General features: G+C 39.7%; 1 protein-coding gene across 2 annotated transcripts in view; it reads right to left on the bottom strand.

Moving 5' to 3' along the window:
- Positions 1-24,152, bottom strand: part of LOC131246247 (glucose-6-phosphate 1-dehydrogenase, cytoplasmic isoform-like) — an 82,586-nt gene that overhangs the window by 13,566 nt on the left and 44,868 nt on the right. For both annotated transcript variants that reach the window (XM_058246174.1, XM_058246175.1), the window contains exons 10-14: positions 21,628-21,699; positions 21,238-21,385; positions 20,902-20,997; positions 15,240-15,310; positions 13,629-13,744 (exon numbers count right to left, since the gene is read on the bottom strand). In XM_058246174.1, the coding sequence (XP_058102157.1) occupies positions 13,629-13,744; positions 15,240-15,310; positions 20,902-20,997; positions 21,238-21,385; positions 21,628-21,699 (503 nt within the window). The remainder of the gene's footprint in view (positions 1-13,628; positions 13,745-15,239; positions 15,311-20,901; positions 20,998-21,237; positions 21,386-21,627; positions 21,700-24,152) is intronic.

The following is a 24,152-nucleotide window of genomic DNA, read 5'->3' as shown; positions in this document are numbered from 1 at the left end:
AAATTGAAACATGTGAATCCCTTAGATTACGGAAATAATCATTTGCATGTGTGGATGAATCTACTCTCCTTTGATCATTGTTTGGTCTATAATTTTAATTGATCCAGCCCTAGCATGTGTAGGCTTGGACCCTTGTAGATCCCACTAGTTGAATGTTTGATTTTATGTGGGATGTGGAAATTTTGTGATTGTTTCTAAATTAGTATGATCTAAATTCTGAAATCTTGCATATCATATTTAATTTCCATGTCCTGCATCAATAGTGGAAGAACTAGAGAGCTTCTCTCAATAGATAAGCACTCTCTCTTTAGAATTCGACATATATACTGCACAATGCAAAAAAAGGCGCGCACACACATAAGAAAAAAATATGATACACACACACACACACACACACACACACACACACACACACACACTACACACTCCTCAAGTTGGAGCATGGATGTCAACCATGCCTAGCTTGTGACTTGTGTTGAGCAGTTGATGACGACTGATGCCTTTATTCCAGAAGGGTTGATCCTTTGATTTCTGATAAGGCATGAAGACTACTTGAGAAGAGAATTTTTCACAAAGGGAATGACAATCAACTTCAATGCTTGGTGTGCTCATCGTAATTTGAATTGGAAGATATGTGAATAGAAGTCAAATTATTACAATGAAGCGTCATAGGAAGAGACATGGGAATGCTCACCTTGATTAATGTCTTCCAACCAAAGGAATTTATAGACCCCATGAGCCATGGCTCGACACTCAGCCTTGGAACTAGAACGGGCCACAACAAGTTGCTTTTTTTACTTTTCCATATAAATGGATCTACACCCACAAAAGCAAAATAACCTATGGTGGATCGCCTGCTGGTGAGAGATCCAACCCAATCTGCTTTTATACATGCCTCAATACAAGTATGACCATGCTTAGAGTAGAGAATTTCTCTCTCTCGAGCTTCCTTAAATACAAGTGACATGTGCAAGGCGCATGCACAAACTGGTGCGCCACACTAACAACATACGCAATATTAGGACAATTGTCTAGGTATATGAGTTTTCCAACTAGCCTCTAATGAATCCGGCATCTCGCAACAACTCACCACTATCAACTATCAAGTTGGAAACCATGATTTTGTTCGATTGGAGTATCCACCGTATGGAGCTCCCAAATGACCAAAGTCGCGCAAAAGATCATGAATATGCTTTCGTTGAGAAATAACTATGCTTCATTTCAATCGAGCTAACTCAATGCCCAAAAAATATCTACAAGATCTAAGGTATTTAATGTAAAATTCTTTTACTAGAAATGTCATCAGTAACTTAATGCCCTCTATATCATTGCTTGTAACAATAATATCATCAATAAAAACAATGACATAGTGATACCAACTCATGTTTTGAAGAATTGAATGTGATCCATCTATGTTGATTGCTTCAAACCATAAATAGACTTGCGAAGCTTGCACAGAGTACTCTTTCTAGAAGGTGGAAGAAATCCAGGAGGGGAGATACGTTGGGGTTGTGCCTTGGAAAACCAATGTTATTGGACTTCAGTTTATATGACATGATGCATTTCATTATTGTTAATTAATTCTTCTGGAACATGTTTTCTATGGGTTTTGAGAGGCATCACCTCTGATGCTCTTGGGCACTCGAGATTGAACAAGGGAGAGTTGTGTTCATGGATCTCATTGTCCTAGCCATGATCATACAGGTTCTAGAGCATACCTGTGTTATGATTGGATGGTCATCTCATGTGAGGGGACTGGCTTGGTGCTAGGATGGACAGTCTCCACCCATTGGGGCCAACTTGGTATTGGTTCGCCTCTTTCCCTACCCTACAAGAGTGTGTAAGTAAACCATGGGTGGTTCCTTGGATTGGGCCTTTGGTCACTTGCATTGGTATGGATCGCTTGCAAGCATCAAGATTGGGAGACCCATCATGCCTAGACTTGAATATGCCTGAGGTTACACCAATTCCGTCAAATCCCATTACCCGAGGATGGGCAGATGGAGAGGCCCTAATTGATCATGCTTTGGCTCTCCTTACGAGGCTTCTACATAGCCACTAAAAGTGGGTGTAGCTGAGCTTCTTCACCAAGGTTCTCAAAGTACGCATTATCCAAAAAGGGATCCACTATTTTTTTTCCCTAGACATGAATATGTGGCGATCTTATGGTTTGGATAGTCCATCAAGTGTTTAAAAGGTCGGTTAACACCTATGAGATTTTCAATCAGTTAACCAAAGTTTTTCATCCATTGATTTTCATTTTTGACCGTTGATTTGTTTTAAATAACACTTAATAAATATCCAATGGTTGAGATCTAAGATGATCCATACCTTGGGTGGCATGGGAATTGCCCAAGGATGGTGACCACTATAGTGGAGAGATTTGGATGGTTGGATAGTGACCATTGTTAAGATGGGTGGCATGATTACTAGAGGTTTACTGACATCTTTCACGATAGGGTACATAATTATTCCGTTGGGTGGTGAAGCACCATATGGCGTGGTTCCTTTTGCAACCCTAAAATCCTCTTCATAAGATCCTATTCGAGAGAGGAGGGAAATGAGAATCCTGGATGTCCACGCAGCCCCCCTTCCTTAGTGGACGTCGTAGCTAGAGTCAGAGCTAGTGAGAGAGGGAGGAAGAGAGGAGAGGTGGGTCATGCCCAGACTGCTCTAATCCACACATCCACATGTGTGTGTGGTGGTCTGTTTCTTAGACGACTCAAGGTCAGATTTGAACCTTCCTAGGATTTTGACGGCGTCTCTCTTTCCTTTTCCATCAGGGATAGATCTGGGAGAGGCTCCTTGTTTGGGAGATTGACAACGGCATTTAATCGACGAGTCATCGTCAGGAATATCTAATTGAATTAGATTTTCTTTGTTTTTATGCGAACATGACCAGATCTAAACAGGGATCCTCATTGACTAAATAATATCGGATTTTGAAAAACCCTTTTATTGTGTTGTGTTTCTAAAACCAGTCCATCAAGACATGTACACTTCTTCTTGAAGATCACCATGGAGAAATGTCTTTTTTACATTTAGGTGATACAAGGGTGATGCAGGACATGATATTCAAGTATGATGCGCAAGAATTCAGGCTTAGATCATACCAATTCAGAAACAATTTAAAAAATTCCACATCCCACATGATAGTCCAAACATTCAATGAAAGGGGAATCTATGCAGGTCCAGGCTGACACAAGCTAGGCTGGACCAATAAAAATTATAAGCCAAATGATGTCAAAGGAAAATAGAAATCAACCACACATGCATAAGAATCAGTCCCTAATCCAAGAGATTCCCCAATTTCAATTCAAAGAACACTAGTGTGAAAAAAAATGGGCGAATAAATTAGGGTTAATGCAAACTAAGGCTAGGGTTTAGGAAATAGGAATGAAAAGAGGAAAACCTGACCCAGAGAAAGCTCCTGCGTGCATATGGTGACCCGGAGATAACGCACGTGCGCGGGTGGGTTGGCCACACGTGTGATGGAAGCCCGCCTCCCTAAAGTGACACCTAGGCCTTGGTCGGCCGGGGGAGACCTCCAATCCCTCCAAGTTTAACGACGATCCGACGTAAGGTCGAGGCGTAGTGCTCTGCCGAAGTTTCAGCCCTCCTACAGGTCCAGATTATGGAAACTGGCTGGAGGGAGATGAATAGCTGCAAAGGCTAGGAATTTCAAAGCAATAATGATGATAAAAGATGATGTATATGGATGGGAGATGGTAGGGATGGATGGAGATAGATGTGGCTTCACACTACATAGTTAACCCATCGAAAAGGGAGGGCTTCGCACCCACTTTTGAATTCTTCCACAACTCACGAAGAGAGCAGAAAAATAAAGAAGAAATTTTTTTATTAAGCTTGAATGGATGAAAAGAACTACAAGGGGTGCCTATTTATGGGAAAAATCCTATACCCCAAAACTCGCACCATGTGCGCAACCTATTACTTGGCGGTGAAGTAAACTAAAATAAAAACCAAACAAAGAAATCCAAAGCATTCACGATGTTTTAAATAATAACAATAAGCAAAACCTAAAATATGACATCAATCCAACAAGTGGGCCACGATCATGAGGTCCCATAATAGGCTTTTCTTGACTATCGGGCCCACTCTTTTGAACCAAAACTTCGTCTTCTAACTAGGAGGCTCTCCCTGGATGTCGTCATCGAACCAGATCGATGGTAGGGCCCTCCTGCGTACGTACATGTGTAGGGGGTGGCGTGCGTGCGCGTGTAGGCGGCGTGCCCACGATGTCCTCATTAACTCTCCCCAGCTGCGAAGATTTCGCCACTGGCGAAATAAAACTCCTGAACTGCTCCAGAATGTCAGGATCAAGTCTCTAAACCTCCTCCTCAGTGAGCCACGTGTTGTCTGAAGCTGGGCGTGACTTCCATTTAACTAAGTACTTCTGAAACCCGCCATCTGACGTGGAAACTATCTCCTGGTCCAGGATATCCTCTATTTCCTCTCTGGGTGTGTGAAGGTTAGGTATGGGAGGCAAAGGCTGGGATGAAAGGTCGGGAAGAGGCCATGGATCAGGGGTAAATCTGGGGAATCAGGATGGGTGGGCGAAGGGCCGGACAAAGTACTGGTGGGTCCCTGAAAAGCAACTAGATCCTCCACATTGAATGTGGAACTAATTCCCATGGAAGGTGGAAGATCTACCTCATACGCATTGAGACCGTTTCTCTTTATAATTTTGAAAGGCCTAGCGCTACGTGCGTGTAACTTACGAATGGCCCCTGGAGGATACCACTCGGGCCTGATGCGGACCATCACAGAGTCCCCAATATTAAACTCTTTGAAACATCTATGTTGACATGCAGAAAATTTATAATGTTCATTACTAGTAGTGATCTTTCGCCTGATATCTTGATGCAATGAATGTATGTGATGCGCAAAAGACTCTGCGGACTCTGATGGCCTATGGGACAATGACATGGGGAGAAGATCAATAGGCTTCCTAGGCTTGTAACCAGTAACGACTTCAAAAGGACTTAGACCTGTGGACCTATTGACAAAACTATTGTATGCAAACTCAGCTATGGGTAGTACGGTGTCCCATGTCCTGGTATGCTCCCCCACTAAACATCGAAGTAAACTCTATGGGCTCCTATTAACCACCTCAATCTGGCCATCGGTCTGAGGGTGGTAGGCAGAAGAAAATTGGAGCCTAGTATTCATCATGTGCCATAGTGTCTTCCAAAAGCAACTCATAAAGCGCACGTCACAGTCAGACACTATAGTTTTTGGTAACCCATGTAGTTTGACGACCTCACTAAAGAACAGCTTGGCAACATGAGATGCATCGGAGGTCTTAGAACAAAGAATGAAGTGGGCCATTTTAGAGAAACGGTCTACGATAACAAATATGGAATCGTGTTTCCGAATAGTCTTGGGAAGTCCAAGCACGAAGTCCATACTAATATCCTGTCAAGGGATGAATGGGATTGGCAAAGGTGTGTATAATCCTGTATTCTGTTTCCTTTGATTTGCCAATTGACAAGTACGACATCGCCTTATAATTTTGGCCACGTCTCGCTTGAAGCTTGGCCAATAAAACCTATCATCCACTAGGGCAATGGTCTTGTCACGACCAAAATGACCTGCGAACCCTCCTAAATGTAACTCCTAGATAAGAAAATCGCGGAGGGAGGTGCGTGGTATGCACAAGCGGTCACTCCTAAACAAATATCCATCCAAAATCAAATATTCACTGTTAGCTCCTAACGGACTCTCTAACAACGACTCATACACAACTCCGAAATCTGGACATGTAGAATACTCTTCTTTGATGCGCTCAAGGCCCGTAACTTCAACGCTCATGGAGTTGAGTAATGCGACTCGACGACTCAACGCGTCGGCAGGCTTATTCTCGACACCGGCCTTGTGCTTAAGCACGAAAGTGTAGTCTTGAAGGAATTGAACCCACTTGGCATGCCTGTGGCTTAATTTCTTCTGAGAGTTCAAGTATCTCAAGACCTCGTGATCCAAGAACAAGACGAATTCTTGCGGTAATAGGTAATGATGCCAATGGCGTAGTGATTGCACTACCGCGTAGAATTCCTTGTCATAGGTGGAATATCTTTGTTTCGCCTCATTCAGTTTCTCACTAAAAAAGGCGATAGGGTACCCTTCCTGACTAAGTATTCCTTGATGCGGACACAAGTGCATTCAAGGTGTACCAACGAAGAAAGCGCCAACCACAAGTGTCGTCCTTGTGAATAGGCGACTATTGAGGAGCTAAAGACCTTTCACATGTGATTGGACATATAGAAGGCCCTACTTAGGGAAGACACATGTGAAGGAAAATTGGAAAAAGAAGACCGAGCGCCCAAACTTTCCCATACTTATGTTATTTGCGCATTTTTGACTTAGTTAGGGGTCTTTTAGTAATTTTATATCTTTATTTGCTTATCCTAGGGGTATTTTAATAATTTTATGTCTTTATTTGCTTATTTAAGTGGGGTAAAGCCCTAAACTCGAATTTCAACTATTGATTAATGAAAAGCAAACCCTTTGGTGGCCTCCTTCCTCTCTTCTCTCTAATGGTGCTTCTTCTCTCCCCGTGATCTTCTTCTTCTAATTTCTTCTTGTGTCCCTCCAACTTCTTTAAGGTAATAATTTTCTTCCTTTTATTTTCCAGTCTTGGCTAATCCTTCTTCGATCAAAATCTTGAGAACCGATCTAAAACCCTAATTCACCAAATTCTCAAATCCCTAATCCGAGAAACTTCTTGGTTCTTCGGATTAGTGATCTTCATTGATCGATTGGGTGTGACCATGCAAGATCGGGAGGTCTCATCCCTCGCCGGGTCCAACCTAAGTAGTAATTGAATTCCATAACCCATGGTTGTAGTGATGGCCCAATCCATTGCATGTTTCCTTTATGATTTTCTCAGTTATGATGATTACTGTTAGAATTTTAGATCATTAATTTCTTTTATTTCCGCTGTTTAATTATCTCCATGAGCATGCATCATAATTAGGGCTGTCCTGCGTCACTCCTCCTATGCCGACTCCTGACGCATCACATGCGACTTCAAAGGCTTTTGAAAAATCTGGAAGTCGAGTGACTGGAAATTCGGTCATCTTGACCTATATCTCCTTGAAGGCCTTCGAGGCGGCCTTTGTCCATTGAAACTCCCTTTTTTATGTAGTCCATGATAGGAGCCACAATGGAACTAAACCCTCGAATGAACCGCCTATAAAAGGTGGCTAAGCCATAAAAGCTGCGCACCTCATGAATATTGCGGGGTTCAGGCCAATTAACGATGGCCTTGACCTTCTCGGGATTCGCCGATAGGCCCTCAGCTGACACAATAAAACCTAAGAAGATCACATTACTAAAGAAGAACGCGCACTTTATTAGGTTGGCGTACAACTTCATGGCCCTAAGGATCCCACAAACCTGCCTCAAATGGTTGAGGTGCTGCTCCTTGGTCATGCTATAAATCAAGATATCATCAAAGTATATGACCAGGAACTTCCCCATAAAGGATCTCAACACTTGAGTCATCACACGCATGAAAGTGCTTGGGGCATTAGTTAGCCCAAAAGGCATAACTAGGCACTCATATAGCCCATCCTTCGTCTTGAAGGCCGTCTTCCACTCATCACCAAGGCGTATACGGATTTGGTGATACCCATTTTTGAGGTCAAATTTTGAGAAGATAGTAGTAGCATTGGCCATCATATCTAGCATGTCATCAAGACGCGGTATGGGAAACCGATACTTGACTGTGATTTTGTTGATGACCCTACTATTAACACACATCCTCCATGTATCATCCTTCTTAGGTGTAAAAAGGGCGGGCACAGCATACGGACTCATGCTCTCTCGAATGAAACCCTTCTCTAGGAGTTCATCAATCTGCCTCATCAACTCAGCGTGCTCCTTTGGGTTCATTCTGTAATGCGGGAGGTTTGGTAGAATCGCCCCAGGGATTAAATCAATGACATATTGTATATCCCTCATAGGGGGAAGCTCATTCGGTAAATCATCAGGAAAGACATCACGAAACTCATGTACTACCTGAATGGCCTCATTGGGTAACTTTACGCTAGTCTCTAGTACACTCCCTAGCCACAAGGGCATATATCGTCGAGTCCGCCTCCATTTCTCGCTCAAAGTCTTTGGCATTCAAAATATGGAGCGGTTTAGACTTGGACTTTAACTCCACTTCTTTTGGGCCGCTCGCACCACTCTGTGTAGTGGACTCTTTTCCAGTCGTATTCTTGGGTGGCAAAGGATTTAGCTTGACTTTCTTGCCGTCAAACCAGAACATACACACATTTGAATGACCAAATATGGTGACGTCCCTGTCATAGAGCCACGGCGTACCCAAAATGATATGGCCCACATCCATAGGAACATCACACCAAATTGTGTCTTTATATGATCCAAACTGAATAGGGACAAGACAACGATGCGAGACTGGAATGGATGTTTCATCAACCCATGATACTCTGTAGGGTTGAGGATGAGCTTCTAGCTTTAAACCCAAATGACTCACAGTGCTAGTCGATGCCACGTTGGCACAGCTACCACTAGAAGATCATGTTGCAGCGCCAGTCATCGATGCTCTTAGCTTGAGTGAAAGCGCAACGCACAATTGCAAGGGTCATAGACTCTTGCGTTCCCTCTTCCTCATCACTAGGGGTTTCAACTAGCTCATATTCCTGCTCTTCACCATCACTCTCTAGGGGCACTACTTCTACTTGCCCATCAATAAGGAGTACTTTGGTGCCCTCTTTCGTGCCGTGCTAGTGAGCAAAATGACCAAACCCCTGACACCTAAAACACCTAATGGCCCCGCTTCCACGCGAACTAGACCCGACAATCTCTTTACCCTAATCATCCTTAGGTCTGGGCTGAATATTAGGGGAAAGTTTGTTTTGGAATCCCGTGTTGGGTCTAGCCCCGGAGGGGTTGGCCTTAGCACCGGATTCGCGAAAGTCAAACCGTCTTCCCACAGATGCTTTAAGATATTGCACGACATCTAACACTACTTGGTACAATTGTTCAATAGTGTCTATCTCTTTGGCAAGCAATTCTCTCCTAATGTAAGGACGGAGGCTCGTTTTGAAACGAGCAAGAGTAAGTACTGGGTCCTCATCAACCTCACAGCGGGTCAAGTATTCTTCAAACTTCTCGATATAGTCCGCAACACTCATGGAACCCTGTCGAAGAGACTGCCACTCCTCAATCAATTGTAAGCGATAAGAGAAAGGGAGGTACTTGTCTTTAAGCATTTCTTTCTTCTTTACCCAATGAACTATTGGGAGTTCCCTCGCTTTCTTTCTTTCGCTCAATTCTCGCCCAAAACCTCTTTGCTTGAGCCACAAGCTTCATCTTGGCGAATCGGACATCCAACATATCACATCACTCAAAATAGTGGTCCATATCCGCCAACCAATCTAGAAAGGCCTTAGGGTCCAAGTGGCCATCAAATGTAGGGGCATCTACCCTAACTCCCTTGAGGAGTTGTGCATCTGGGTCATATTGATCATGATGTCCTTCACGGGATGGGTGCACAGCTACACACCCATGACCAGCTCCTTAGCCACCTCCATTCCTTGGTCTAACCTCCTGACCAACTGCCTGAGATTGGGCATCCTCCCCAGTGGTGGGGTTTGCCTTGAAGGAGGCCTCTATTTCTTCAAAGCGTTTATCTATGCGTTGTTCCAAGTGCATATTCAAGGACTCAACCTGCTGGGCTAACTTGGCCACTATTTCTCGCAATTGCTCCATGTTTAGTGTGGGGTGCAAACCGAAACCACGTCCCGTACATGTGGGCATACACTGACTTGCTCAACCTAAGGACCTGCTACGGCAACTGTGTCTAAAAACTAAATGACCATACGAGACTCTATATGAAGGAGACTACACACCGTTACGAAAATTCAGCTATATATATCAGGGACTACGATTTTCTAACAGCTATATATGATGGACTGGATGCATGAAGGACTCAAACAAACTAAACCCTAAATATGTGGTGAATTCCCCTAGAAGAACCCTTAGCTTTGATACCAAATTTGATGCAGGACATGAAATTCAAGTATGATGTGCAAGAATTCAGGCTTAGATCATACCAATTCAGAAACAATTACACAAATTCCACATCTCACATGATAGTCCAAACATTCAATGAAAGGGGAATTTATGCGGGTCCAGGCCGATACAGGCTAGGGATGGACCAATAAAAATTATAAGCCAAACGATGTCAAAGAGAAATAGAAATCAACCACACATGTATAAGAATCAGTCCCTAATCCAAGGGATTCCCCGATTTCAATTCAAGAAACCCTAAGGTAAAAAAAAATGGGCAAATAAATTAGGGTTAATGCAAACTAAGGTTAGGGTTTAAGAAATTAGAATGAAAAGAGAAAAACTAGAGGAAAACTTGACCCGGAGAAAGTTCCTGCGTGCAGATGGTGACCCGAAGCTGACGCACATGCGCCGATGGGTTGGCCGCACGTGTGATGGAAGCCCGCCTCCCCAAAGTGACACCTAGGCCTTGGTCGGCCGGGGGAGACCTCCAATCCCTGTAAGTTTAATGATGATCCGACGTAAAGTCGAGGCGTAGTGCTCCGCCGAAGTTTCAGCCCTCCTACAGGTCCAAATTATGGAAACTGGCTGTAGGGGGATGAATAGCTGCAAAGGCTAGGAATTTCAAAGCAATAATGATGATAAAAGATAAGGTATATGGATGGGAGAGGTAGGGACGGATGGGGATAGATGTGGCTTCACACCACGTAGTTAGCACTTCGAAAAGGGAGGGCTTCGCACCCACTTTTGAATTCTTCCACAACTCACGAAGAGAGCAAAAAAATAAAGCAGAAATTTTTTTATTAAGCTTGAATAAATGAAAAGAACTACAAGGGGTGCCTATTTATAGGGAAAATCTTATACCCCAAAACTCGCACAATGTGTGCAACCTATTACTTGGCGGCGAAGTACACTAAAATAAAAACCAAACAAAGAAATTCAAAGCGTTCACGATGTTCTAAATAATAACAATAAGTAAAACCTAAAATATGACATCAATTCGACGAGTGGGCCACGATCATGAGGTCCCATGATGGGCTTTTCTTGACTATCGGGCCAACCCTTTTGAACCAAAACTTCGTCTTCTAGTTAGGAGGCCCTCTCTGGACGTCGTCATCGAACCAGATCGATGGTGGGGCCCTCCTACGTACGTACGTGTGTGGGGGGGTGGCGTGTGTGCGCGTGTAGGCGGCGTGCACACAATGTCCTCATCAAAGGGCCAAGAGAGATTTACAGCTAGAAAAACTGACATACTAACAGAATTCAATTTTGCAACTGGGGCAATTGTCTCATGAAAGTCTATTCCATGGGTCTTGAGTAAAACCCTTTGCTACTAAATGGGCCTAATAGTGCTCCACCTCTCCACTAGGCTTGTACTTGACTGTGAAATCCTACTTACATCCCACTAAACAGGCTTTATAGTGCTCCACCACTCCATTGGGCTTGTGCTTGACTATGAAAACCTACTTACATCCCACTTAATCGGCTTTATGGTGCTCCACCTCTCCAATGGGCTTGTACTTGACTGCGAAAACCTATTTACATCCCACTACCTTCTTTCCTAAAGGCAATGCAACAAGTTCCCATGTTTGATTTTTTTTTCAAGAGCTTGAATTTCATCCAACATAGCTTTTGGTCTTTTGGAAGAGGGATGTGTTGTCCGATATTGTCAATATGTAATGCACATGTCTATGATTTTTATTTATTTATTTATTTATTTTTTTGAAAGGTGTCACATGTATCAGCGATATTAAGGAATATTTATAAAGGGGCTTGTCAAAATTTCCTGACATATCAAATTATCAATGATATATTGCAAGATATGGGCAATATTTGTTTAGACGGGAATGTCAGGATTCCCCCTTGTGTTTCATACCATGCTGGTGCGATACAAGTAGTATTGGCTGATATATTGGTCAATACTATCAATACAACAAACACTAGGTCTCATGGAAATCAGGCCCATGAGCTTCGGTAAAGCCTTTTGCACAAGGTGAACTTCATAGTGATACACTTCATTAGATTTTTTCTTGATTGTGAAGACCTAATTATCTCCAATAACCTTCTTCTCTAGCGCTTGCTGCATGATCCCATGACTAATTTTTGTTGAGAGCACACAACTCTGTCATGGCACTTTTCCACTCCAAATGAGAGAGCCTGTCTAACAATGGAAGGGAGATAACTGGAAGAGATTTGAAGGACAAGCACAATATGAAGGTGAGAGAGAATGATAAGAAATAAAATCGGCCCTACAATGAGTTGTACACGACCTCTTCCCTTTCCGTAATGCTGTAAGGAGATTAATCGGATCATAATTGGAAGACATACCTAGTGAAGGAACATCAGATTGAAAGAAGCCATGAAGTGAAGAGAATTTTCATTCTTCTTCCATCGAAAATATGTTTACTTCTGGTCCAAGACCATTGAGAGCATCAAGATCTTTGTCCTTGTCGGGAACTAATTGCTTTATGCTTGCCAAAGCATTACATATAAGATTTAAGCTTGCCTGAATTTTCGAAGGAAAACGAGGATAGCAAATAGGAAGCCTTGACTAACTTGAAAAACTAGCATAGCTAAACAACAAAGCATTCCAAAACAATTAGTTAAGCACATGACTGATTGTTGGAGAAGATTAAGGACCACTCTCGAAAGCAAGGGTTATGATGTTCAAGGATTCTGTCGAAGACGCACAATAGAAGGATTCTTCCATGCGATAAGTACACTAGAATATAAAATTGTACGTCCACAAAAAAAGGCAGCAATACCTAACCAGGATGTAAATTAACCCTTTATAATAAGTTAAATAATAATAAATAAATAAATGTGGAGTACATAGAAACCTGTCATTATTCAACTGAGAATAACAAAAGTGTGCGGTAAGAAGGTAAACCCAGTGAACGTGATTTTCAGTAAAACTGCAGAAAATACAGAAACAAGACCAGGTAACCTTATACATTGTCCAATCTATCAAAATAAGACAAAAGGATATCCTGAAAACAACAGGTCACCCAAGAAACCAGTTGTATCAAACAAGGATTTCAAATAGCCAAGTTTTTTTTCCTCGTAAGAATTAAGAGGCATGGCTTAATGATGATTCAGAACCCCAGTTCAGGGTTGTATGCACCACACAGTAGCTTAGCACTATTGGACATGATGAGCACATTATCACATGTGAAGGTTTCTGATCCTCCATCCTAATTACTAAGACAACTCTGATAAACTGAAAGATGTTATCCTGACCTTTTAAAAAAAATACACTGCAGCCGATTTCATCTATACAAACTTCGTTCAAATTAAGATGATAGAAATGAAATAACAACCAGAGTGCCATAGTGATAATATCGTGGAACCCAGAAAGGTAAAGCTGAAGATTATGGTGCCTAGCTAGTAACACATCAGTCATTCTTGACAAAATGGAGATGTGAAGGACTTGACCAGAGGTTATCTCAAGTTGGAAGTGGTATGCGAAATATATCATCATATCCCAATGGCACAAATTACGCAATATGATTATCTTTACTACAATAGGCAAGAGGGTAAGGAGATTTAAGGAATTCAAGGCTTACGCATCAAGTATTAATCGCTCGTATGCCTCAGGAATTGTCACCCCTTGATACCTTTGCCTGTAAGACAAGTCTAGTTCACTTTGTATTGTCGACATCTGCAGTCCAGGTTTCTTGACCTGCAGAGAGAGACTGAAGTTATCAGTTTCTGAAGCAGATGTTAGATGCAACAAATCCTGATTATTTTAGAATAAGCAAACTAGGAATTGATTAGAAACCAAAAACTATTGCTACGGTACTTCTGTATCGGGATTAGTAGCTAGTCTTATATCTATCAAAGGTTTCTAGTCCACAACCAATTGCAACAAATGCTTGACGAACAAAAGTGGATGAGATAATTAACTTGTAAAGCAGCTCTTCAAGAACCTTTCCATAATTTGACTGATACATTATCCACAAGAATGATGGAAGAAGACCTCAAGCCAGTACCCTACTATTCAAGTGAAAATGCTACCAGACTCAATCACAAGCTCATCAAAGAAGCTGATCCTTTTCTTAAATTTGACTAGTCCAGGAACATTTTTGGGGACTGCAACACGGGGAAAAAAAAAGCAACTAGAAAATACCCATCAAGCATTCCCGGTTAGTAGAAGGATGGGCCAAACTCATGAATTTAGGTGTATAAATTCACCATTTTGTATATAATTTATGGGAAGCCTTATCCAGCTTGAGAAGGATGTGTATACACTTCTATTTGAAGAATAGATCATCAGAATCAGTATGCATAGGACGGGATGAGTGGTGCTTCTAAGATTTGAACTAAATCCTGGTATAATCATAAAGATATTCAATAAAATTGAGGCAAAAAACAATGCACGGATGGTTTATTGAACCCAACCTTCAACTAATACATTTTTCTCAATTTTACAGCAACTATAGAAAAGGTCTCCCTAGAGAACCCCATCAAATAGCCTTAGCTACCAAATTCCTCACATGGAAGTAGGGCTCTTACACGTACCGTGAGTGAAGAAGCATACTACAAAAGTCTGAAATTCAATCACGAATTGCAGAAATGACCATGTCCAATCCATATGATTTTTATTTTCAAATTTACAGTACATATAGAAAAGGATCACTTACAGTACATATAGAAAAGGATCACCTACATAGGTCATTGATAAATAATAATGCTACATACTTTCAGGTCTCATAATAAAGGACAAAAATAGGATGTTGAGCTTCCCCTCACCAACCCCCAAAGAGTCATGAAACATGGACGATTCACCTAAATCCTATGCATCTTAATTGATGTACTTTTGCATATTATTATTATTCCTCCACTATTCAATTAAACAATCAATTGTGATATGATTTTGTCGCACAGCTGGATTCTAAGATCATTCACTATATTGATTGAGGATTTGCTTAAATCCACATGGTGCATAGGAAATTTCTTTTCTTAAATCTTGCGTTGCAGTTTCCTGTCATTGGTTAAGAAGATGAAATATTAATTTAAACATCAATGATAACCTTGCTATAAAGACCATGCAATTTCACTTTGGCCAAAACCACCTTATAATATATAAACAAAAGTACTAATATTGGAGAACCAAAAAAAAATGCCCAATAGTAATTTTTTGGAGGTGATATTTTATGTGCGAATCAAGCATATACCATTAGCTTCATGTACATGGTTTCTGAAGGCTGCAACCGTATAACGAATTCGTTTCTCTCATTATTCTTACCTAAGCAAAATACAAATCATAATCAGACATTATCAAAACAGTGGAGTGCTTGAACATAAAAATTAATTAGAATTTCCACGAATTACCAGGTGGTGGTGTGTAAACTAGCTACCATACGGAGGGAAGAAACTAGAAACACATCCAATGGAAACAAAGCTTATCACCTTTCATTGAAGTAAGTTTGTGATAAAAGAGAAAGAAGGGAGGGGAAAGGAAAAGAATGTAAAAGAGAAAAGAGAAAAGAGAGGTCAGGGTTGGACGGTCCCACCCTCTTGCTTTTATTCACTTAAAACCGAAATACCAAAAGATCCTCACTTGATACAATTTGCAATATAAGCCCCTAAGAATATAAAATATGCATAAGGAACTAAAGGATAGAAAGAGGAGGATTAGGTGGGTTTTGTGATCATGCAACCCATATTAACCAGCTTTAACTCTCTCCCTCGAGCTAGAGCATAGATGTCATCGATGCCTAGCTTGGAAAAGATACACTCATACTAACTACGATCAAGAGCTTTAGTGGACATATCTACAAGCTGATTTTAAGACTTGACATACGACATAAAAGTTTCACCACCATTAACTTTCTTAAAGATAAAGGGATAGTCAACTTCAATGTTTGATTATCTCGTGAATAGTGTTCAAAGTATCGGCATCGTTACATGTATTGATGATTGGGGATACTTAAAAAATATATCGATATAGCCAATATTTGGAAAAATATCGTTGTAGAGGGAAACACTTGGGAAACATTGGGAAAAAAGTGGAATTTTTCAGTGAAACATTACAAGGCACATGTTTACACAAGGAGTCTAAATATTGTAAAAAAATAATAATAATAAAATACATACATACATATTATAGGGGCTTAAACCATGCGTTGTCGAAAAAAATCAATATAAAATAATATATAAATTTTATAGATAAATAGATTGGTCAACACTCGTTAATATATAAAATTTCCACATTAATTAACAGTGACAAACACATTTGCCATATAAAAATGGAAAATTTTCAACTTTCCCAATTTCATCCATTTTTCACTTAAATGCTAATTTTTTGCCGTGAATCTATGTCAATGCATGAGAATCATGCATAGACATGGATTTTCCATTGTAATCCAGGCTAACATTTTTTAAAAATTTAAATTAAATTTCTACGGATTTTTCGTCACCCTTGAGTTCTGCTCCTTTTTTCAACTCCCAAAATCCAAACTTGTATCCAATAAAAACCAAGAGTGATTGAAATCATGTAAGGAACGAAATATACATACATACATACATACATACATACATACATATATATATATATATATATATATATATATATATATATATATATATATATATATATATATAAATGTATATATATAATTGAAGATTTTATGGGTTTTGGAATTTTTCTTAATTTTCTTTTAATTTCTACCTATTTACAGATATTTCCCTAGTATTGGGGATATTATCGATGGTGTTGCTATTAGCAGGGAACTTTTATAAGGGATTCTTCTCGAAGTATCATTAATAGTGATAATATTGTCAAGTGTGGCCAATACTATCGAAAATATCAACAATATTTGAAAATATTTATATTTCCAGCAGTTTCAGTATCGTTGACCTGGCGATATTGATAATATCAACGGTATTATCGATAATATCGCCAATATTTGGAACATTGCTCATGCAAAATTGGGTTGTTTGAAATATGAGTTGCTGCCTGATTATTATAAAACAACTGCATTATAAAGTTATAGTAAAACCCTCTTGTAATAACTTCTTTACCCATAAAAGCTCACACGTGAGTGTGCTATGGCTTTATATTATGCTTCGAACGGGATCTTGCTACCATACTTTGCTTCTTACTCTTCCACATGAACAAATTTCCTCACACAAATGAACAATATTCTGTTGTAGACCACCCATCAAATGGAGAACCTACACATTCACATCAAAATATCTGGTAACTTAAAATTGATTATGTCGCTTATATAAGATTCCTTGACTTGAAGTTCTCTTAAGATAACACAAATTCGAACAACTGTAGCGAAATGTGGAGTTTTTAGACAACTTATGAACCAACAAACCACACTAACAGCATACGATGCCTGGTCTGGTAATACTTAAGTAAATAAGTTTTCCAACCAATTTTCTATACCTTCCTAGGTTCAACTATGCCTCCTTGGTCACTCCAGTTTACAATTAGGATCCATTGGTGTATTGGCAAGAGCAACAAGAAGACCTGTTTCGATAAGTGAATTTAGGGTATATTTTCGTTTTGATAGATTAGCTCTTTTCCTTTGATCTTGTAACCTTTATCCTTAGTTAACATCGAAGATGACCCAAATCTTTTAGAATAAAAAAAATGGCATTGAAGGTGTTGCTTGAGTTCTTCAATTCCTCTATTGTCATTACCTGTGACCACAATATCATCCCACATACACAACCAACACAATCAACCCAAACAAACCTCGCTGTTTGAAGACCGAGTGATCAACCTAACTCCTTTGTAACTCATAGGCCGACACAACCTTCCTAAACTCGTTAGACCATGCCCTTGGCGATTGCCTAAACCCATAGATCACCTTATGAAGCTTACACACTTTATCTAACTCTCCTGAGCAATAATCCCAGATGGTTGATATAGACTTCTTCTATGAGATCCCCATGAAGAAAGGAATTTTCAACGTTAAGTTGGAATAAGGGCCAGCCATGATTAATTGCTACTGAGAGGATAATACGAATGGAATTTAGAAACTATGGAGAAAATGCCTTGCTGTGATAAACTCTAGGAGGTTGAGTGTATCACTAAGCAACTAATCAAGCTTTCAATCTTTTGACTATCCCATCAAGCTAAAACTTAATGGTATATATGCATTTGCATCCAACAGCACGCTTGCCAACCAGAAGATGGGTTAGCTCCCAAATACCAATACGATGAAGGGCAACCATCTCTTCTTCCATAACATGCTTCCACCCCTAATGAGACAAGGCTTCCTAATATGACTTAGGAACATAATGGGAGAAAAGAGAATGCAAAATTTGTGAAATCCGAGAGACGTCAATGGAAAGAGACAAATATGGAAATAGGATGTTCGGTGCAAGACCATCTACCTCTCCTTTGTGCAATAGGAAGATCGAAAGAATCATAAGGTACGGGATCATAAGGCTTGAAAGAAGGTGTGGTGGATGGAAAGTTTGGCAAGGATGGACCTCTCTAGTCTCTACCAAAGGTTATCTCAAGTTGGAAGTGGTATGTGAAATGTATCATCATATCCCAGTGGCACAAATTACACTATGATTATCTTTACTACAATAGGCAAGAGGATAAGGAGATTTATGGAATTCAAGGCTTTTATGAATAGTTGTGCTAAAAAAAAAAAAAACTTACTGTCTTGGGTTGTATCATGCATTCTTCTCATTTGGCATGTGTTGCCTCAATAGTCCACGAGTGGGGGAATATTATGATTACAAGCACTAGGGGCAAGGCATTGCATGTGAAGAGAGGAAGGGAGAGAGAGAGATACGAGGAGAAAATTTCAAAGCGAAGCACTCGCACAAAGAGAGACAGACGTGTTGGTATTTTCCAGGCTGCTTGCAAAGAGTTAAAAACGAGGGAAAGGTGTTGTGTTGGCGGAAGGAAGGCTTTTGCTGTAAAATCCAAGCCAACTTCTAGGTTTTTTGCGGGTGAAATTTGAACCATATGTCAGACAGTAGCCACATTTTTTCAATTCCCGAAATACTATCGACTTCATTTAGATTGTCCCACCATGCCCTTCTAATATTCAAAGTTCTCTGCTCCAGACAAAGTAATGTGAGGGCAAAATTGTCCAAAGCTACTCACGTTATATATAGTATAGATAACGGCTAATAGGTTGTTGGATATCAACCCATAGTCCTTCATTCTATATTTCTGGGATATTTGTGAAGAAATTTTGTGGTTTGACCTTCAAGAAAAACTATGAATCTAAGTTGACATTTTCTCTTTTCAATGTGGTTTTATTAGGTCTGGCGTTCAAAATATTGGAATCAAATGATTTTTACCTCCCAAGAGAATGTGATTTCAATTTGCAACGAGTGAAAATTCATTAGATTGATATTCGACCAACTATGGTATACAAGGCTGAGTGTTGGGTGATTAGGAAGCAACATGTGCAGAGATGAGGATGTTAAGATGGACTTTTACGAAGACTAGGAAGTATGGAATCAACAATGAGGACATTCTAAGTAGCCTAGGATAAGCCCTAATGGGAAATAAAATGATAGAGAATAGATTGAAATGTTACGCTCGTGTGGTTATGAAAAACTAAAGATGGCATTGGTACGAGGGGACTTTCATCAGGGTGGAAGGGCCTGAAAGCAGGATGAGGGAAAATAGGAGGGTTTAAGGAGCAATTTGAAGGCTAGTTTCCTTGTTGGTGAAGACTTATCTACAAATGAGTGGTGAAACAGGACCTACAAGCAAACCCCATATAGCTGGAACAAAGCAGAAGCAATGACGACATTGATAATACTGATGACAAAAAAATGATTTCCTTTGGTTTGGCAAGTGATAAGTAGTTACGTGCTTTCAATTAAGATCAAACAGTTATAGCTTAGAGTACGACTGATGACAATGATGATGATGACGGTGAAGAGGTTAATGATGAGAAGAAAGAAATGGTTTTCATGTAAGAGTATTGATTTGGGTAGTGTAGGCAGTGTTTTTGGCATCGAATATCAACTGATATTATTGGTATTGCAAGTGCCTGATACAAAACAACCAAGGAATAATGACATTCCCTAGCATCGCTGACAATATTGCATTGTATCGGCAATATCGCGTGACATTTGAAAATATCACGAGATACCATCCAGATTCCTTTATGAAGTTCCCTGTTATTGCTGCTTCTTCTTGGTTCTTGGATGAATCATTTGTGTTTGGGTACTTGTATTGTATAATCTATGAATTAGATGTATTCTTTGTGAATATGATTGCATCACATCTATTAGACAACACATAGCTTAGGACCCTAGATAAGGGAAACTTCTTATGCATTCTTATTTTTTGTAATTTTTTGAGTTCTAGCGTGTAATCATGTCTCTTTTAACATCTCCTGATGTTCCACTGAAAAATCCATCATTTTCCCCAACTTACCCTAAGACAGCAATACATTCCTCAATACATGTGATATTTCCCATTCGATAACAATATATTTCCATATCCCAAGGGTGCATCGATATCGATGCTTAAGAAACTGGTGATAGGTAGTTTTGTACTTCCAATTTAGACCTCACTATTGCTAACAATATAATTAATTTTGAGGAACTTCAAAGAGAATTTTCGAAACAAACTAGCTGGAAGTTTGTTGGACTCTGTTTGGAACGCTAAACAAATGGAGAATATCATATGTTTGAATATATCACCAGGAACTTCAAAGAGAATGCATCAATATCGATGCTGAAGACACTGCTGATAGGTAGTTTTGTACTTCCAATTTAGACCTCACTATTGCTAACAATATAATTGATTTTGAGGAACTTTAAAGAGAATTTTCAAAACACAACTGGAAGTTTGTTGGACTGTTTGGAACGCTAAACAAATGGAGAATGTCATACGTTTGAATATATCACCAGGAACGTCCTTAAATTGGACACGAATTTCTGCTTTACTTGAGTTTAATGCTTTTCCTGCCTTCAGTATAAAAGGAACACCTGCCAATATGAAAAGGAAAAAAAAAAAATGGTAATCAGTTGCGAAATTGAGGAAAAACATAATGTTTGAATGAATTTTCAGAATTCCAAGGTGGCTGTTAAGTAAATATACTGAAAAGTGCATAGTGTCAGCATCCATTTAGTCCTACAATCCAATGCTCAGCAAATGCTGAGAGGAACAAAGAACAATGAAAACATGCACTTATGAACAAATTCAGAAATTCAATGTTTATGTCACACCTTCCCATCTTTCATTGTGTATTTGGAGGATCACAGTTGCAAAAGTTGGGGTGTTAGAGTTGTTGGAAACTGTGTGGTCTTCAGTGTAACCCTTGTACTGTCCTAGAACAACATCTTCATCTGCTATGGGCAGGATAGATTGAAGCACCTGAAATTTGACATCATAATTATCAAAGGGTACTGATGGTGGAACCTATCAGGGAAGTATGACCGTCAAAATGATAAGGGATCGATTAGTGCAAAAGATAATTATTATCAGTAAATTTTGCAAAATATTTCAGACCATGTAAATAGTTCTTAAAAATACTATGTCCAGGATGTCGAATACGCACAGTGGTTGAAAGAAACAAGCAAAACTAAAAAATCTTCAAACCCAGCAAACAACCTCACCTTCACTTTCTCATCCCGGATGTGCTCAGGGTTGAGAGAAATGGGCTTCTCCATGGCAACCAAACAAAGAACCTAGAAATGGAATAGAATAAAACTATCAGTTAAAGATTAACTTGATGTCCAAGATCAACAACACTCAAAACCTTAACTCAGAATTAGTATTCTTATTCCATGTTCAACTCAGCTAAGCCAATGAAAATCTCACCAATTTATTGGAAATCACATGAGCATGTTCGTAAAAAAGCAGAGTTGCCCAGACATGGTGGACGGTAGAGTCCATTTGGCCAATTCCCAGGTTGATCAGAGAGTTTTTAATTACCATGCATCAAAACTTGAGATTGGAGGATTCACAAAGCAGAAAACCATAGTGAACTCTACTATCAGAAAACTTCTGTGCATCTTTTTTTCTCTTTAATATGTAGGATCCCTTAACATCGCTATCACAAAACTCAACAGATGGAACCATTAAAACTAGGATATGCTAGGCTATATTCATAAATAGACGGCAATTTTCAGGCCACATTGATGGTTGCAGCTTTCATCTAAAACCTGTTGCAGTTAAATGTTATAGCAAGGAAGGCAGAACAATGATTCTAGCTTTTGCATTGTGGTTAAAATTGTTGTTTCAACTTTCAACACATAATGACTAAAAAATATATTACAATCCCTGAAATCATTATTTTTCATACTTCAAAGATACTGCAGAATTGGTTTGTAACCAAATTTGTGTTTTCTTTCCATGGAATGAACCATTGACAAAAGAAGAGAACGCTCAAGTTAATTCAAATTTCCCATGTTATATTAACATGTTGGACATAACATAAGCCATTGACATACCACAAGGCATTGATTAACTCTCCTTAGGAGAAAACCCTTAATTGAAAGAAAAAACCAAAATTTTCCTATACAAATTATTCCTAGTGTAGTGTGTGAACCAATTATTGTAATTTGGTCCTATGCATTGTTCGCAGTATCAGTATCGTTACATGAATCACTGGTTGGGGATACGAAAACATGTATCGGTATTGCTAATACTCGGAAATATATCACTAATTGCAGGAAACATTTGTGCAACATGGGGGAAATGGTGGAATTTCTCAATGAAACATCAAGAGATGCTAAAATTCGCATATTTGCATATTTAGGTATCAAAGAATTGCAAAAGAAGAAAAAAATATATTAATTAAATTAAATAAAAAATGCATACACAATAAGTTTTCCTTTAATGGGGACCTAAAGCATGTAATTCCAAGGAAACATTGGGGAAATGTGGGGAAAATGGTCGAACTTCTCAAAGATATTTTAGCAAATGTTAAAATAGAATTTGCATATTTAGAAATAATAGCAAAAAAGAAGCATACATAATAAGTTTTCCTTTAATGGGAGCATAAAAGCATGTATTGCTAACTCTAAAAAAACATTGGGGAAACATGGGAAAAATGGTAGACCCATCCGACCATCCATCCATGTATGCACACACACACATGCATCCATCCATCCATCCATCTATTTGCGACAAGATGTCTTTTGTGATTTAGGCTTTGAAGAGAATGTTTAGATATTTCTGTTAGCCATTGGGTGTTAGCTGTTTCATATAATTAAGGTTAGCGTCATTGATTTGACCATGAGAGGTGATGGTGTTAGATAGACGATTAGCCGTATGAGAAAGTCAATATTCGATGGGGATGCGTTCATTGTTCTTCAAACACATTAGGAAATTGTTGTTTCCATCAATGAGTTGTTGAGCTTTCATGGGCCATGCAATGCCTATACGATGTGCACACAACGACAGTTATGCTAGGTGGCTTTCATTAATGTTTGGGAGCAATTACATTCCAAGTTGTGGTCTAGCACAGGCCCTTTATTACATCCCCAGGAAAAATCCTTGATTAAAAGGTAAAATCAAAGCGAGTGTTATGCTATGTGGCAGAGAACGTTTATTAGTCCTTGGTTCTTCGTTTTCAGTGTTTGGGGCCAGGAGACTTGTTTACTAGTGGTTGACCCAACAATGTCGTGGGGGCTCACATGTCGAAGACGGGGGAAAGTGGTTCTCTAGCTCCCATCATCAGGTGATGGGACCCTCCATGCCGAGCACCAACTGTAAGGAGGTTTGTGCCCAGTTGAAGAACTTAGTTGTGTGAGAGGTCCATTGTGGGTTATATGCACCTATAGTCCTTTAGTAGGTTAAAGGAGAACTCCATGCCTAGGTACAGATGTTGTGACAAGTCTGTGCCTATGCACAAAGCTCCATCCAATAGAGCTCGAGGCATGGTGTCGAAGCTTGTATTCGAAAGGCCATAACACGGGACGCAAGGCTCTCTCCTACACCGGGGTCCCTAGAGCATGGCACAGTGTCCTCTTAGTAAGAGGGGCGGAATGTTCAAGCAAGTGAGGTTCTCCTTAAGAGCATTTGCCTCTAAAGTTCCTTGTCTTCTTTAAATAGCCCAAAGTCCTTTGCTTTTGCCATTTTCTCTACTTATTCATGGGTGTATGTGTGTGTCAAAATGAGTGTCAGAGGTATTTAT

This window comes from Magnolia sinica, chromosome 5 (genome assembly GCF_029962835.1).
Source record: "Magnolia sinica isolate HGM2019 chromosome 5, MsV1, whole genome shotgun sequence".
In the NCBI taxonomy this organism is placed as follows: domain Eukaryota; kingdom Viridiplantae; phylum Streptophyta; class Magnoliopsida; order Magnoliales; family Magnoliaceae; genus Magnolia; species Magnolia sinica.
Note: the sequence above shows the minus strand (reverse complement) of the source record. Positions and strands in the feature narration are given on the sequence as shown.